The following is a 14,086-nucleotide window of genomic DNA, read 5'->3' on the forward strand; positions in this document are numbered from 1 at the left end:
TACCCCTGGGGGTGCACCTACCCCACTTTGGGAACCCCTGCTGTAAATGTTACTTAATGTCTTTCAGGAAAAACCTTCAGGTAGACTCTCAGTACTTGCATGTCCAGGGTCAGGTCACCTGTGGAGTGTAGGTTTTTAAGGCCCAGGCATCCTGGATGACGGCGACGGCGACAAGAGCAGCGATACTGGCCAAGAGCAGAAGGAACACTGCTGCTATGCGACACTTGTAGCCCACTTGTCCTTTAGAAGCCATTTCCTGTTGGCAAGAAATGAGGGGAAAACCCCCACAACATTTCATGGTTTGCACTAAAAGCATCCTAGCACTCAAAGTAATCATGCAGGAACATTCAAATATGATGGTGAGCAATAAACAAAAACAAATATGAAAACTAAATATGATAACTTGTTGTATGTTTTTTCTTACTTTGAAAGACGGATACAAGTGACTCCTGACTTTAATTTCTTTAAACAGAGTAAGGAGCTTTGGGACATGTAAATCCTATTCAGATGAACAGTTTACAACCTCTAAAAGTTTGTTCATGAGCACAAATAAAATGTGGTCTGCAGCAAGTGAGCCTATGATCACCATGATTTTAGTCATATTCTAAGTAACTTCAGCTACAGTTGAATTACACAAACACTGTTGACCAAAAAGAATCAAAGATTTTCTCATATGATTGTGACAAGAAATCTGTTCCAAGAAGGTGATTAAACCCAACACCAACAATAGAAGACTGGTATGAGATCATCTTACAAATATTCAAAATGGAAAAGCTGACTTACTCTGACAGAATCCAAAGGGATGACTTTTATCATATTTGGGACAAATGGATCAAGTTTGTATCCTCTAGTCACCCAGAATTTGTATCAGTCTTCTAAAAATATCTTCTTTTATTTATTCATTTTTAATTTATATATATTTAGTATATGTGTGTGTATGGGTGTTTGTATACACTTTTTTTCTCCTTATAATTTTTTATTGTATTTTTTTTTTTTCAACTTTTGGTTGAATTGTTTTCTTTAACTATTTCTTTGTCTTTTATTTGGGTTTTGAGTGGGTGGCCTTGGGTGGTGGTGGGTGGGGGGGTGGGGAGTTGGCAAGGTGTGACAGTTGATGTCTGCTCTATATTTTTGTACCTCATGCTGTGCATCAGTCTGTCTAAAATGTTCAAAATATTCTATAAATATAGTAAAAAAAATAAATAAAAAAATCATCTTTTTTATAATCTCCCTTTATTTATTCTTTGTTTTATGTTTTTTTCTGCATAAATGTGTAATGTTTAAAGAACCCAGAAGTATTGTAACACTATGATTGTTTTTAAGTGAGAAATACTGAAACTGTAAGCACCCAGTTCATACGTTAGTTTTTTTTGTTTTTTTTTACACTTTTGTATGAATAAAATAAGAAATCTAAAAAGAGCTCTGATAGAGAATGTCTGTATGAATGGTAATCTTAGATTTATTTTGTCACCTTTATCAATAAAAAAAAATAAAATAAAAAAAAGAAAGGATTGTGACAATGGGATTTATGTAACTGGGACTCAGTATGTGATGATTGCACCAAGTCAGAGGTGAATAATGATGTTTATAAGTTGGAATAAAAGGAGGAATGTGTCTGAAAACTAAAGTATTCAACTTTATGGTGGTGTATGTGCATCATTACATCACATACTGTATATAGTCATACATACACACTACAAAATGACACAACTTTATAAAGTCTCAAGAGGAGGTCATGTATTATATGAGTGAACTGGTAAATTACACATACTATAAAATCACCACCACATTGCAGTATCTCACAGACCCCCTGAACCATGAAGCCTGATTTGAACAACTCTGTTCATTTTTCCGCTTTTAGCTTCATTCTTTGTTTTTCTCTTCCTGTAAGCATTCAGAGAGAAACGCTTTTTGGCACGTCCTGATTCCATTTGTAAACAGATTGTGTCATAAAAAAACAGCTTTGTTTGCATTCGTGTGCATACTTTGAACAGACAGAAAACAGCGCTCCATGCCAGGTCCACCATGTGTGCTTTGATGAAGACCACCTAAACATACAAATGCACTTCCTATGAGGAATGAGTCCATGTGCTAATGTGGTTTCAATTATGGAGTCACACATAAATGCTAACACACTTTGTAGCACTGAACACATATACATCTGTTCTATTTTCCTGTCATGCCTTAGTTTAGTAGTTTTTATGGTGGTTCAGAGGGGCAACAGCCCCAAAAATTATCCACTATAAAAAAAGAGAGATTGTGATTTATTTAAAAAGAAGTATCTGATGTACATGTACATGCTGTATGTGTATAAGAATTGTGGGGGTGCCTGGGGGGGTGGGGTTTGCAGCTGATTTTTTAAGTTGTGGGTTGTTAGGGTTAGGTTTTTGTTTTCCTTTTTGCCCTTTTTTCGTTTTTTTCCTTTTTGTAAATGACTGAAAATGTGATAAAACCAATAAAAACTTAAATGAAAAAAGAAGAGGTATCTCAAAAATAAATGTACCCTTTAAATAAAAATAAACTTGTATGAAAAAAAAAAAAAAAAAAAAGTAATATATATATATATATATATATATATATATATATATATATATATATATATATAACTTGTAATGCAAATAAATTTGTACAAAGAAATAAAATGAACTTGTATGATTTATAAAAAAAAAAATATTATAATCTTAAATAAAATAGACTTCTGCAAAAAAAGTGTCTCAAAATAAAATACAGCAACATCAAAAATTTAATTCAATGTTGGGTTTTAAATAATAAAAAAAATAAATGTCCAAATATCCAAATAAAAAAGACATTTGCTGATTTAAAAATACATTTATCACAAAAAGAGTGTTTGAAAATATAAAACTTCATATGCCTAAAAAGAAAACCCTTTCACTTTTTAAATAAGGTTCATCAAAAAAAGAGAAAAAAAACAGAAAAAACAACAATCCACCTTTTCAATTAAAGGGGGCGCTGTTTACCTGAAAGGTTTCTGTTTTTTGTTTTCCTTTTCGTCTTTTTTTTTGTTTTTTTCCCTTTTGCAAATGACTGAAAATATGATAAAACCAATAAAAACTTAAATGAAAAAAAAGAAGTATCTCAAAAACAAATGTACCCTTTAAATAAAAATAAACTTGTATGGATGAAAATCTCGCAAAAATTAGAAAAAAAAAAATTGTAAATGCAAATAAATTTGTACAAAGAAATAAAATGATTTTGTATGATTAAAAAAACATAATTATTGTAATGTCAAATAAAATAAACTTCTGCAAAAAAGTGTCTCAAAATAAAATAAAGCAACATCAAAAATTTCATTCAATGTTTAGTTTAGTTTTAAAATATAATAAAAATAAATATCCAAATAAAAAAGACAGTTGCTTATCTAAAAATACATTTATCAAAAAAAGAGTGTTTGAAAATATAAACCTTCATATGCCTAAAAAGAAAACCCCTTCACTTTTTAAATAAGGTTCATAAAAAAAAAAGAAAAAAAACCCCAGAAAAAACAACAATCCACCTTTTCAATTAAAGGGGGCGCTGTTTACCCAAAAGTCTCTTGCTTTAAAATTATACAAAATTTAAAATGAATGCAAAGACACAAACTATAGCCAAAAAAAAGACAAATGAAAAACAATACTTTACATATTTTGCATTATCTTTACTGAAACACCGTACAGTAATGGGTGGTGATGCATGTTTGCGACATTCTAACGACAGCTCTGTCTCATACAGGCATTAGGCAATGACGTGTCAGCCTTTTCACAGGTGTTATTTATTTTCATTTCGTACATGTGCCACCCTGTTCCATCTCTTTCCCTCGAGCTTCTAATCATCTTTGATTATCCTGATTTACACTAAACCTCCATTAATCCTTAGAACATACTGCTGAGGGTTTGCTGCTGAGAGAACATTCGTAGAGCGGTTGAAGTTACCATAGTACCTCCTGTAAAAACAAGCCGGTAAAAGCTGTCAGACGAGGTGCGATTACAACTCATGTCAACAGCCATGTCTGAGCTCTGACAGGCATCGCCTTCATTTGCACAAGTCACAGTTATGTCCTGGTTGACACTGTACATTTTTAAGTTCTGTTGTCTTTAACCCATAAAGAACCCAAACAACTACTGACAACCAAAACCTTCTACTAATATAAAATGTTTAATACCTGCTGATCCACTAATCCTATCAATACATGTAAATAATTGGTGTAAAATACAGTTATTCATATTTTCATGGTCATCAGTTAGGAACCATTTGGACGTTCAGAGGCTCCATAGTTACCGTGGAAACATCGTCATCTTCTACAACATTGATTCACCAGTAAAACCCATGGAGTTGAAGCAATGACAGTGAATGGACACACTGGGTTTATGTTCAGTTCATGATATGTTTGACTGAAAAAGTCACCTTTTCCTCAGTTTTCTTTGTTTCTGATATAATAAACCTCAACTTTTAATCTGAATTTTTATGAACATCTATATGATCAATAAATTAAATATGGGAAAATACAGGACTTTAAAGTAAAAAAAAAAAAAAAAAGCAAAATACAGAGGATAATATTATAATAAATAGTGATAAATCACCAAAAAAAGGTTAAAATAGAGAGAAAAATTCATTTGGGAAGTGCCATAAAAGTAGCACTGGGTCTTTGTGGGTTAAGCTGTGATCTGGGCATTTTCACTTTCTAAGGTCATTTTCCATGCACTTTATGGGTGTAGCCTTAAATTACACATAATGGTGATGGCCTTTTTTACTTGTCTTAACCTGAAATCTTTAAAACAAACTCAACTGTGTGACTTTTACCTGAACAAAAAGGCATGAACACATTGAGCTGGTTCTAACGTCTTTACACTGGCTCCTTATTTGTTTTAGGATTGGTTTTACGATTTTATAAGCTCATGGCCTGACTCTCGATTTCCTGATTACATAAGATTTTAACTCCATATAAACCTGTGTGTAATATGTAATCATCTTTAATCTGTACTAATGTCCAGGGTGAAAAGTGAACCTTTGCATTTTTGGCCCCAAAACTCTGGAATGACCTACCAGAGGAAATTCAGCTGTCATACAAAAAAAAAAAAAAAATCATCTCCACATTTCAATATTACCCAAACCTCAGTGGAATATTCTTTGTTTTGATCATATGGGGCTAAACTAAACCTTCCTCTTGTATTGGTTTTCTGTTACCATCTCCTATGTTAATGGGCTGGTCTTAAATCAGCTGTAAAAGACAATAAAAAAATTATCTCGTCTAGTTTGTTTCTCATCTTGGTTACCTTATTAGACTTCCTTATCAATGAAAATATTGGTTTTAATATTTTTGGTGTGAGCCTCTGGGCTTTTTTTTTTTTTTTTGTCAGTATACCCCTCCATGTTATGTGCACTCTGTAAATCACCATCTGTAAACTGAACTGACCTCACATGTGTGGACATGTCTGTCTTTGCTTGTTTTGTTTTTGTGCAGGTAAACTGGGTAACAAGGAAAAATGAGAATCTCCAAAAGCTCACATGATTAGTAAAGGAGCTGCTGTCAGTGTGTTGGCTGACAGTGCACCTATGAGTTCAGTTTGGGCTTTAATTATTGCTTTATAATCTTATTTTTATAGCAGAGTCGAAACCAACCCTAACACCATGAAGGTCACAATTTTAACCAGAGCATTTTATAATTTAGTGAAAAAAAAAAAAAAGTATTATTTTGTTGAAATACAGGGTGGGGAAGCAAAATTTACAATATTTTGAGGCAGGGATTGAAAGACAGTGTATGACCAATTAGTTTATTGAAAGTCATGAGAATTTATTTGCCACAAGAAAATTGACATAATAGAAAATGTTTTTATTCTATGTGTCCTCCTTCTTTCTCAATAACTGCCTTCACACGCTTCCTGAAACTTGCGCAAGTGTACCTCAAATATTCGGGTGACAACTTCTCCCATTCTTCTTCAACAGTATCTTTAAGAAAGTCGACATTGCTGTGTGATGTTCTATTGGTGCATGTTCTAAAACACCCCAAATAGCATAATCCAGAGCAGGGGTGTCAAACTCATTTTAGTTCAGGGGCCACATTCAGCTAAATTTTATGTGCAGTGGGCCGGACCAGAAAAATAATAACATATAATATATTAATTGTCAACTCCAAACTTTTCTCAATATTTTAGAGCAAAAAAAGTAAATTTACATTATGAAAATGTTTACATCTACAAACTATCCTTTCAAACAATGTGAATAACATGAAAAAAACTGAAACAATAAGTGTAATTTTAACAATATTATGCTTCAGTTTATCATTTCCACATGTTCATTATAACTTACAGATCACAGCAGGTCTACAAATACATACAACATTTAGTATCAGGCAGAATATTGTTAACATTGTACTTCTCTTAAAACATTTCAGGTTGTTCAGATTTGTTCAGGTTATTCACATTATTTTGTGAAATTATACTTTGTTTTAATGGAAATACATGTTAATATTTACATTTATAAAGAGAAAAATGTGGAGTTGTGAGTATTTATAGATTATTATGATAGAATTTTACTGGTCTGACCCACTGGAGATTGAATTGGTCTGAATGTACAACCTGAAATAAAATGATTGTTAACTTCTTAATAGCTATTTTTGCATTTCTCAAATTCATCCCAAGGGCCAGACTGGACCCTTTGGTGGGCCGGATTTGGCCCCCGGGCCGCATGTTTGACACCTGTGATCCAGAGGGTTTAGATCTGGGCTAGAAGGCGGCCATAAACATGATTTCCAAAAATTGCTAAAGTTGGATTTGCAGAAATCTTATATTTTTCTAGCTGTGTGGGCTGGAGCACCATCCTGTGTCCATACATAATTTCCATCTGGGTAGTTTGCTTTAGCCATGGCAATACCTGGTATCTGGATGGATTTGGTTGGATCCTTTAGGATTTTGGATTTGAGAGCTTTAATAAAAGCTTTGCCAAGTTTTTTGTTGCTTCCTCCACTTCCAGACTTTCTCGTAATAGTTTTGCTCATAGTCCTTCTCTTCTTTCCATTATAAACAGTCTTTATGGACACTCCACTATTTTGAAATCTCCTTTGGTGTGACGAGTGCATTCAGCAAATCACACACTCTTTGACGTTTGCTTTCCTGATTACTCATATGGGCAAAAGTTTCTGAAAAGGTATGGATAATAGTGTTAGGTATGATTATGACATCAATATATGTTTGGTTTCAAAACAACTGACGTAGTGCCTGCTGAGAAAAAAACAACTAAATGTTCATTGTAAATTTTGCTTCCCCACCCTGTAGAGGTTCCTGACAAAGTTAAAAACCTTTTATTTGGTTCATTTATGCTTTAAATCCTAAAATGGTTGGCGTTGACCCAACACAAGAGGAAAGTTAAATACCAGTTTATCAGCTGACCAATTTGTACTGGTGTTGGACTTGTGTCACACCCAAATTATTCTGTTATTCTCATCTGCATGGTATGAAACATGTTCTTTTCCTCGGAGCTCTGCTGTAGTAAACAGTGGTTGTGGTTGCAGCATGTCTGGACATGGAAATTGAACTTGATAACATGTGTTTCTAAATGTATTAAACAATTACTGTGATATAAACAGCTTAATCATTTATACCCACAGGAAAGACAGAAGTTAAGTGAGCATACTAATAACATTCCAAACAGTATAATAGAAACCCTGATGGGTGGTGGTTGGTATTTTGAATTTCCCCTGTAGGATTAATATAGTCTATCTATCTATCTATATCTATCTATCTATCTATCTATCTATCTATCTATCTATCTATCTATCTATCTATCTATCTATCTATCTCTATCTATCTATCTATCTATCTATCTATCTATCTCTCTCTATCTATCTATCTATCTATCTATCTATCTATCTATCTATCATCAGTGTATCATGCATCTTGTAAAACACGTAGACTCAAGGATCTCAGGAAGAGACTGTTGTTCCAATATTTTCCATATTTGTTCCACCGGAAGTGTAACCTTCGCTACTTTAGGAAACGTCTACGTGATGCAAAGGACAAAACGGTGTCTCTTTATCTGCCCAGGAGCCCCATAGAATCTAAGGAGCCAGGGTAAAAACCCCAACTGCTGGGAATGGGGGGTACACTACATTTTAAAAAGGACTTACCACTTAAAGTCAGTGTCGGGGGAACACACAGAGAATGAAGAAAACGTCACCAAGAGAAGGGTTGAGTTTTAAAAAAGTTTAGTACAAAACCTGGTTTATTAAAACAGCAAAAGTTTACAAAAAATCAAAACTTGTGAATTATCAGAGAAGCCAGTTTACCACTAGTATCTCTATAAAAACACACTAGTCAAAACAAAAAACCCCTCCTAGGGCATCTCCTTCATTACGTTTTATAGTCTTTAGTGACTGTTGGAGACTCCTATTTCCTTGTGACCTCATAAAGACTCACAATTGGTTAAGAATAACACATGGGCAAAGCATATCCGTTATACGTCATTTGTTCAGCATTATTTCTAAGAAAAGCTTATAACAAAAGTTCATCTAAGTTCAGCATGTGCTGTGTACGCCTGTCAATCACCTTGGTTAGGCGTCAAACCCAAAAACTTAAAACAACTATCTTTCTACATAGTCTAACTGCAAAGCGATCTAAGTCTCAACACCTGCACTGTTAAGCTAGCATGTCTTGACCACAAAAATCGCCTAGTTCGTATTCTGTTTTTTTCTGCTCTGCGCTCTCTTTACCACAACTACTTTCTAAAGCTGTAAAAATAGATCTTTTAGATAGAATCTGACTTCTGCTCTTAGTTCATCGCATGCAGGTGTTAGTTCAATCAAAACTACACACACACACACACACACACACACACACACACAAATCAAACCTGACTGTTCAGTACCTCTTAAAATAAAAATACAAGATATAGTTGGAAAATATAACTCAGAATATAACTGAAGACTTGCAAAAATAAAAAGACTCTTCAAGCAAAACAACTTTGTAATGTAAAGATTAAGCAGACAACTAATGATGTTACTTTTCCTCTCCTCCATTTTGGTTCATGATGCATGATGTATGATATTCACCTGACACTGTAAAATTTAAAGTCACATTCAACTACCACTTAAAACCATCTGTTTAACAATCTCTCCAGGTTGTTTTTTGAATGTTGTTACTGACTGTCCACTGTAATTATTCATGCTATCACAGCAGCTTCTAATTTGACTCTGTTACCTTGTTTTTTTCACCTTCGTCATGTATTCGGTCAGTTATTTCTCTGGATGGTGTTTTGACAGAATTAATTACTTATAACCTAACTTGCATCTGCAAACTAAATAAATGTAAAGATGGAGATTTGAGGAAAAAACAGTGAGATTATAATATATTTCATAATTTGGTGTATAATACAATTCCTTTTTATAACAGAAAAATAAATAAATAAATAAAATTTAAAAAATAGGAAGTTGTTACAAATTAGAGCATATGTGATAGCAGAGCATCAACTCAACTAAAATGTCTAATCCTATCTATACAGTTAAATAATTCTAGTAAAATGCAGTTTCTCAGCTTTCCAGCAGCATCAGATGTGTCTCTTTTTGACATTTGGAGACTCTGCAGTGATGTAGAAACAACATTATATACTGGCACAGCCATTCTTCAATTAAAAAAAAACATGTAGACAGTGATTAAACCTGTTTTTATATCAGAAATTGTATAATATGCTTGAAAAGACACATTTTTCTCACTATTTTTGTTTTGATTTAATAACTTTTATGAGGTTTTATGAACACCTATGTTTCCAATGAATTAAATATAGCAACATTTCTTATTTTCACACACACAAAAAAAGCAAAATGCAGAGGATGGTATACAGATAAACTGTGATAAATCACCAAAAGGTTAAATGTGAAAAAGATTAATTTTGAAGTTGCCACAAAAATAGTTCTAAGTCTTCAAGGATTAAAGAAGGTTTGTATCTGCTCAGATCAAAAGCCTCTCAACAGTAGGATGTCCTAACATTACATTTTACTTGTTTATGTCAGTGTTTATGAGTGTTTCCACCTTTCTTGGCTCCATTTTTGCCACAGGTAACAGATCCAGTCTATCAAAAAAATGTTAATTTACCTCATAATGGAAAACTTTACAATATGGTACTGTCACCTCCTTTTAAGTGCCAGTTTGGCAATCACACAGCGATCATTTTAGCACAATTATAGCCAAGACACTAAAAACTGATTATATGAACTTTTTTTTTCTTCTTCTTTTGGAACATTACAGAATTTCAGAGATCTGAACCATTACATTTCAGTTACAAGAGTGGTTTAAAGGCCTCCAAAGACATGGAGTTGTTTTTTAAATGTTGTTATTTGCTGAAAATGTGTTGCAGTTCACATTTTTTTGGGAATATTTTTGACATAATTTGCTAAATTGACCCTTTCGTGCATAGTGGTCACTACAGTGGACATCTGTTCTACAGCTGTTCTCTTGTTTATTCATGGGTTTCTTTTTGCATATTATCTCCATGAAGTGAGTAATAACTAGTATTAGAGTATGATAAAAATGTGAGAAAACATCAGATTAGCTGCATTAAAATGGTTTTATTTCATAGTTTCCACACAGTATATCACTTTCTGATGATGGGTTTTAAATACATGTTACTTTGCTACAGAAATTAAATGCATGGTGTCCAGCTAAGTGAACATTTTTGTTACTCCATGAAAAATAGGTTCATAAAAAGTTTTCAATCGCATTGTTGTTTTAATGTCTACAGAGGAAAAAAAGAAACACTTTGGACAAAAATCTCGATTAAGGTTCTCATAATTCATGCATGAAAGGGTTAATGTACCTGAGCAATCAGCTGATACACTGAACATTTATCAGCTGCCTTTCTCTGCATTCGTGATGATGGATTTACAGTAAAAACAGAAACCACTATCACCATGTCTCTATTATTTACTCTTATACATCACATACTCTTATATATGTGGAATATTAGTGGATGTCAGTGACCTATATATTGATGTCATTTTAGTGTCTTGCTTCAGAAAGACACTAACCTGTCCTGACCTGATATGACTGAACAAAAAAAAAAAAGCTGAAGCTGTGACACCGGCAATCCCCATAATATTCTTAAACACAGCCATGTAGAGCTATGACTCATTTAACACATTTTTCCATTTGTGTCTCTGCTTGTAGAGACTAGTCTTCAGAAGACAGAAGCACATGTTACCGAGTGGGAACACCCAAACACATCAGGCTCTATCATACGACACATTGATCCGTACCTAATATTTTGACCCTTTTTGTTTTAACTCCAGGTAAAAATATGTGCAAGAAGAAGACGGGTCTGTTTCTTACCTTGCAAAGCTGTTTTTGTTTTTTTTTTGCAGATCCTAGTGGGAGTGGGATAAGGGATGAAGAAACACAGCAGGAAACAGGGGAGAAGCAACGGAATGAAAAAGAACAAGGGAGTGTGCTGCAAGTGGGAGAGATGTCAAGAATGACTGGCCCACAGGAGCAGGAGTCTAGTACCCCAACAAAACAGAGTGAGGCAGAGAGCGAGTATGGGAGGAGCATTTTATACAAACTCCACTTTTCACCACTCCCACCCCATGAGAGCCACTGAGCAGCCAGAGAAGGAAGTACAACCACTGGATGATGCAGTTCTGCTCCGGTCTTTTGCAAAAGGAATCAAAGACAAATTCAAGTATGTTAATGTGAGAAGTGAGAGGCAGAGCGGCTGTGAAGTTAATTGGTGTAATCAATAGTGTTAAGTGCAGGGTGAGTATCTACTGTAAGGGAAGTCAGGTTTTATATAACAGGCGAGACATAAAAAAACAATGGACAATGAAAAGGATCAAGGATGCGCTGATACCCACATGCTTTCTCCTCGATGTTATGTTCAAGTAATTACACAGAAAGCCGTGATGAGTCATATATGTTTTGTGCAAAGTATCGTTACAAGAGCGGAGAACTGTTATATAACCCTCTTTGTTTGTTTGTTTTTTTGGTTTGTTTGCATGCAGGTGACATAGTCCAAATCCAGAGTTCAAACTAAACATGGTGAAGCAGCTTTTAGAACAGAACAGAACAGAACAGAACAGAATAGAATAGAGCGTCTTCGCCCCTATGTAGCTGGGATAGACTCCAGCAACCCCCGTGACCCTAATAGGATAAAGCGGGTTCAGAAATGAATGAATGAATGAATGAATGAATAAAATAGAATAGAATGAATAGAATAGAATAGAATAGAATAGAATGAATAGAATAGATAGATGAATAGAATAGAATAGAATAGAATTTTAGGCCATACTGCACACAACGGAACAACCTACCAACTGACCTGAAATCAGCCCCAAATGTGAACATTTTAAAATCCAGGTTAAAAATGTTCTTCTTTTTATGTGCTTATGAGTAAACTCTTTTTAATCGTGTCTTTTAAATGCACTTTTTTTTTTTTTTTTTGAATTTTAATGTCTTGCTTTACTCTATTTTATTTTTAATGTTAATTTTAATGTATAATTTTATCTTTTATTCTGTGAATGCATTTTAAAATTTTAAAATGTTTTATCTCTGATGATTTTAAGTCTTTTTTTTTTGTTTTTAACCCTATAATGACAAACATATAATATTTGATACATGAGTTTTGACGCCCTCTACAGGGTGGGGAAGCAAAATTTACAATATTTTGAGGCAGGGATTGAAAGACAGTGTATGACCAATTAGTTTATTGAAAGTCATGAGAATTATTTGCCACAAGAAAATTGACATAATAGAAAATGTTTTATTCTATGTGTCCTCCTCCTTTCTCAATAACTGCCTTCACACGCTTCCTGAAACTTGCGCAAGTGTTCCTCAAATATTCGGTGACAACTTCTCCCACTCTTCTTTAATAGTATCTTCCAGACTTTCTCGTGATAGTTTTGCTCATAGTCATTTCTTTCCATTATAAACAGTCTTTATGGACACTCCAACTATTTTGAAATCTCCTTTGGTGTGACGAGTGCATTCAGCAAATCACACACTCTTTGACGTTTGCTTTCCTGATTACTCATATGGGCAAAAGTTTCTGAAAAGGTAGGATAATAGTGTTAGATATGATTATGACATCAATATATGTTTGGTTTCAAAACAATTGACGTAGTGCCTGCTGAGAAAAACAACTAATGTTCATTGTAAATTTTGCTTCCCCACCCTGTACATGATCAGTGTGATATTTTTTTTCTGATGTGTACAATAGATAAATGCAATACGATAAACCACCAGGGGGGAGGAATTCGTTCACCAGAGGCCTTTCCAGTGACACTACAAGGCAAGGCAAGTTTATTTGTATAGCACATTTCAGCAACAAGGCAATTCAAGGAGCTTCACACAGGACATTTAAAAAGAAACACATTTAAAATATTATTAAAAAAAAAAAAAAAAAGAAAAGGTGATTAAAAACAGCAAGTAAGAAACACATAACATCCAAAATATAAAAAACAGACACATATTTAAAGTAAAGGTTGCAGTGCAGAGTTTCAAAAGAGATAAAAATTTAAAAAGTGAAAAAGCCTTTTAGTCAAAGGCAGCAGTGAACAGGGAGTCTTTAACCTGGACATGAAAGAACTCAGACTCTCAGCAGACCTGATATTTCTGGTAGTTTGTTCCAGATATATGGAGCATAGAAACTGAACGCTGATTCTCCATGTTTAGTTCTGACTTTGGGAACACAGAGCAGACCTGCACCAGACGAGATTATCAAGATTACAAGAGCACAAGATTATCATCAATTTCTTTTCTTTGTTTCTTCGGCTTCTCTCATTTCTTTAGGCTTGTGTCTTACATTTGCCTCCGACAGCTTGTTGGCTAATTTTACTCAAACCTCGATCATTTCGTGTCGCTGATTCAAGTCCATCTGAATTTCCTCCTCCGCAAATACGCTCAAAAGAGCTGGACCTCGTCATCCATCCCTTGTCGTAGCTTCTCTTTGGTCCATTTTCTGAATTATCAAAATACAAAGCTTGTGAAATGAAATAAAGAATGAATGAAATTGTGGTGGGTGGACGGAATGTGGAAATGCTGTGAGTGTAGTCCTATCAGCGTTCTCCAGCACAGAGCCCCACCCCTAAGAATTCCTGGTAATCTGAAAG

General features: G+C 34.2%; 1 protein-coding gene across 1 annotated transcript in view; it reads right to left on the reverse strand.

Annotated features, from left to right (window-relative positions):
- entpd3 (ectonucleoside triphosphate diphosphohydrolase 3) overlaps window positions 1-11,483 on the reverse strand; it is a 31,135-nt gene extending 19,652 nt beyond the window's left edge. Inside the window, 2 exon segments of the mRNA XM_030157051.1 lie at window positions 119-256; window positions 11,313-11,483. Of these exon segments, the coding sequence (XP_030012911.1) occupies window positions 119-253 (135 nt within the window). The 5' untranslated portion in view covers window positions 254-256; window positions 11,313-11,483.
- Window positions 11,484-14,086: the final 2,603 nt, after the last annotated feature.

This window comes from Sphaeramia orbicularis, chromosome 16 (assembly GCF_902148855.1).
Source record: "Sphaeramia orbicularis chromosome 16, fSphaOr1.1, whole genome shotgun sequence".
Classification (NCBI taxonomy): Eukaryota; Metazoa; Chordata; class Actinopteri; order Kurtiformes; family Apogonidae; genus Sphaeramia; species Sphaeramia orbicularis.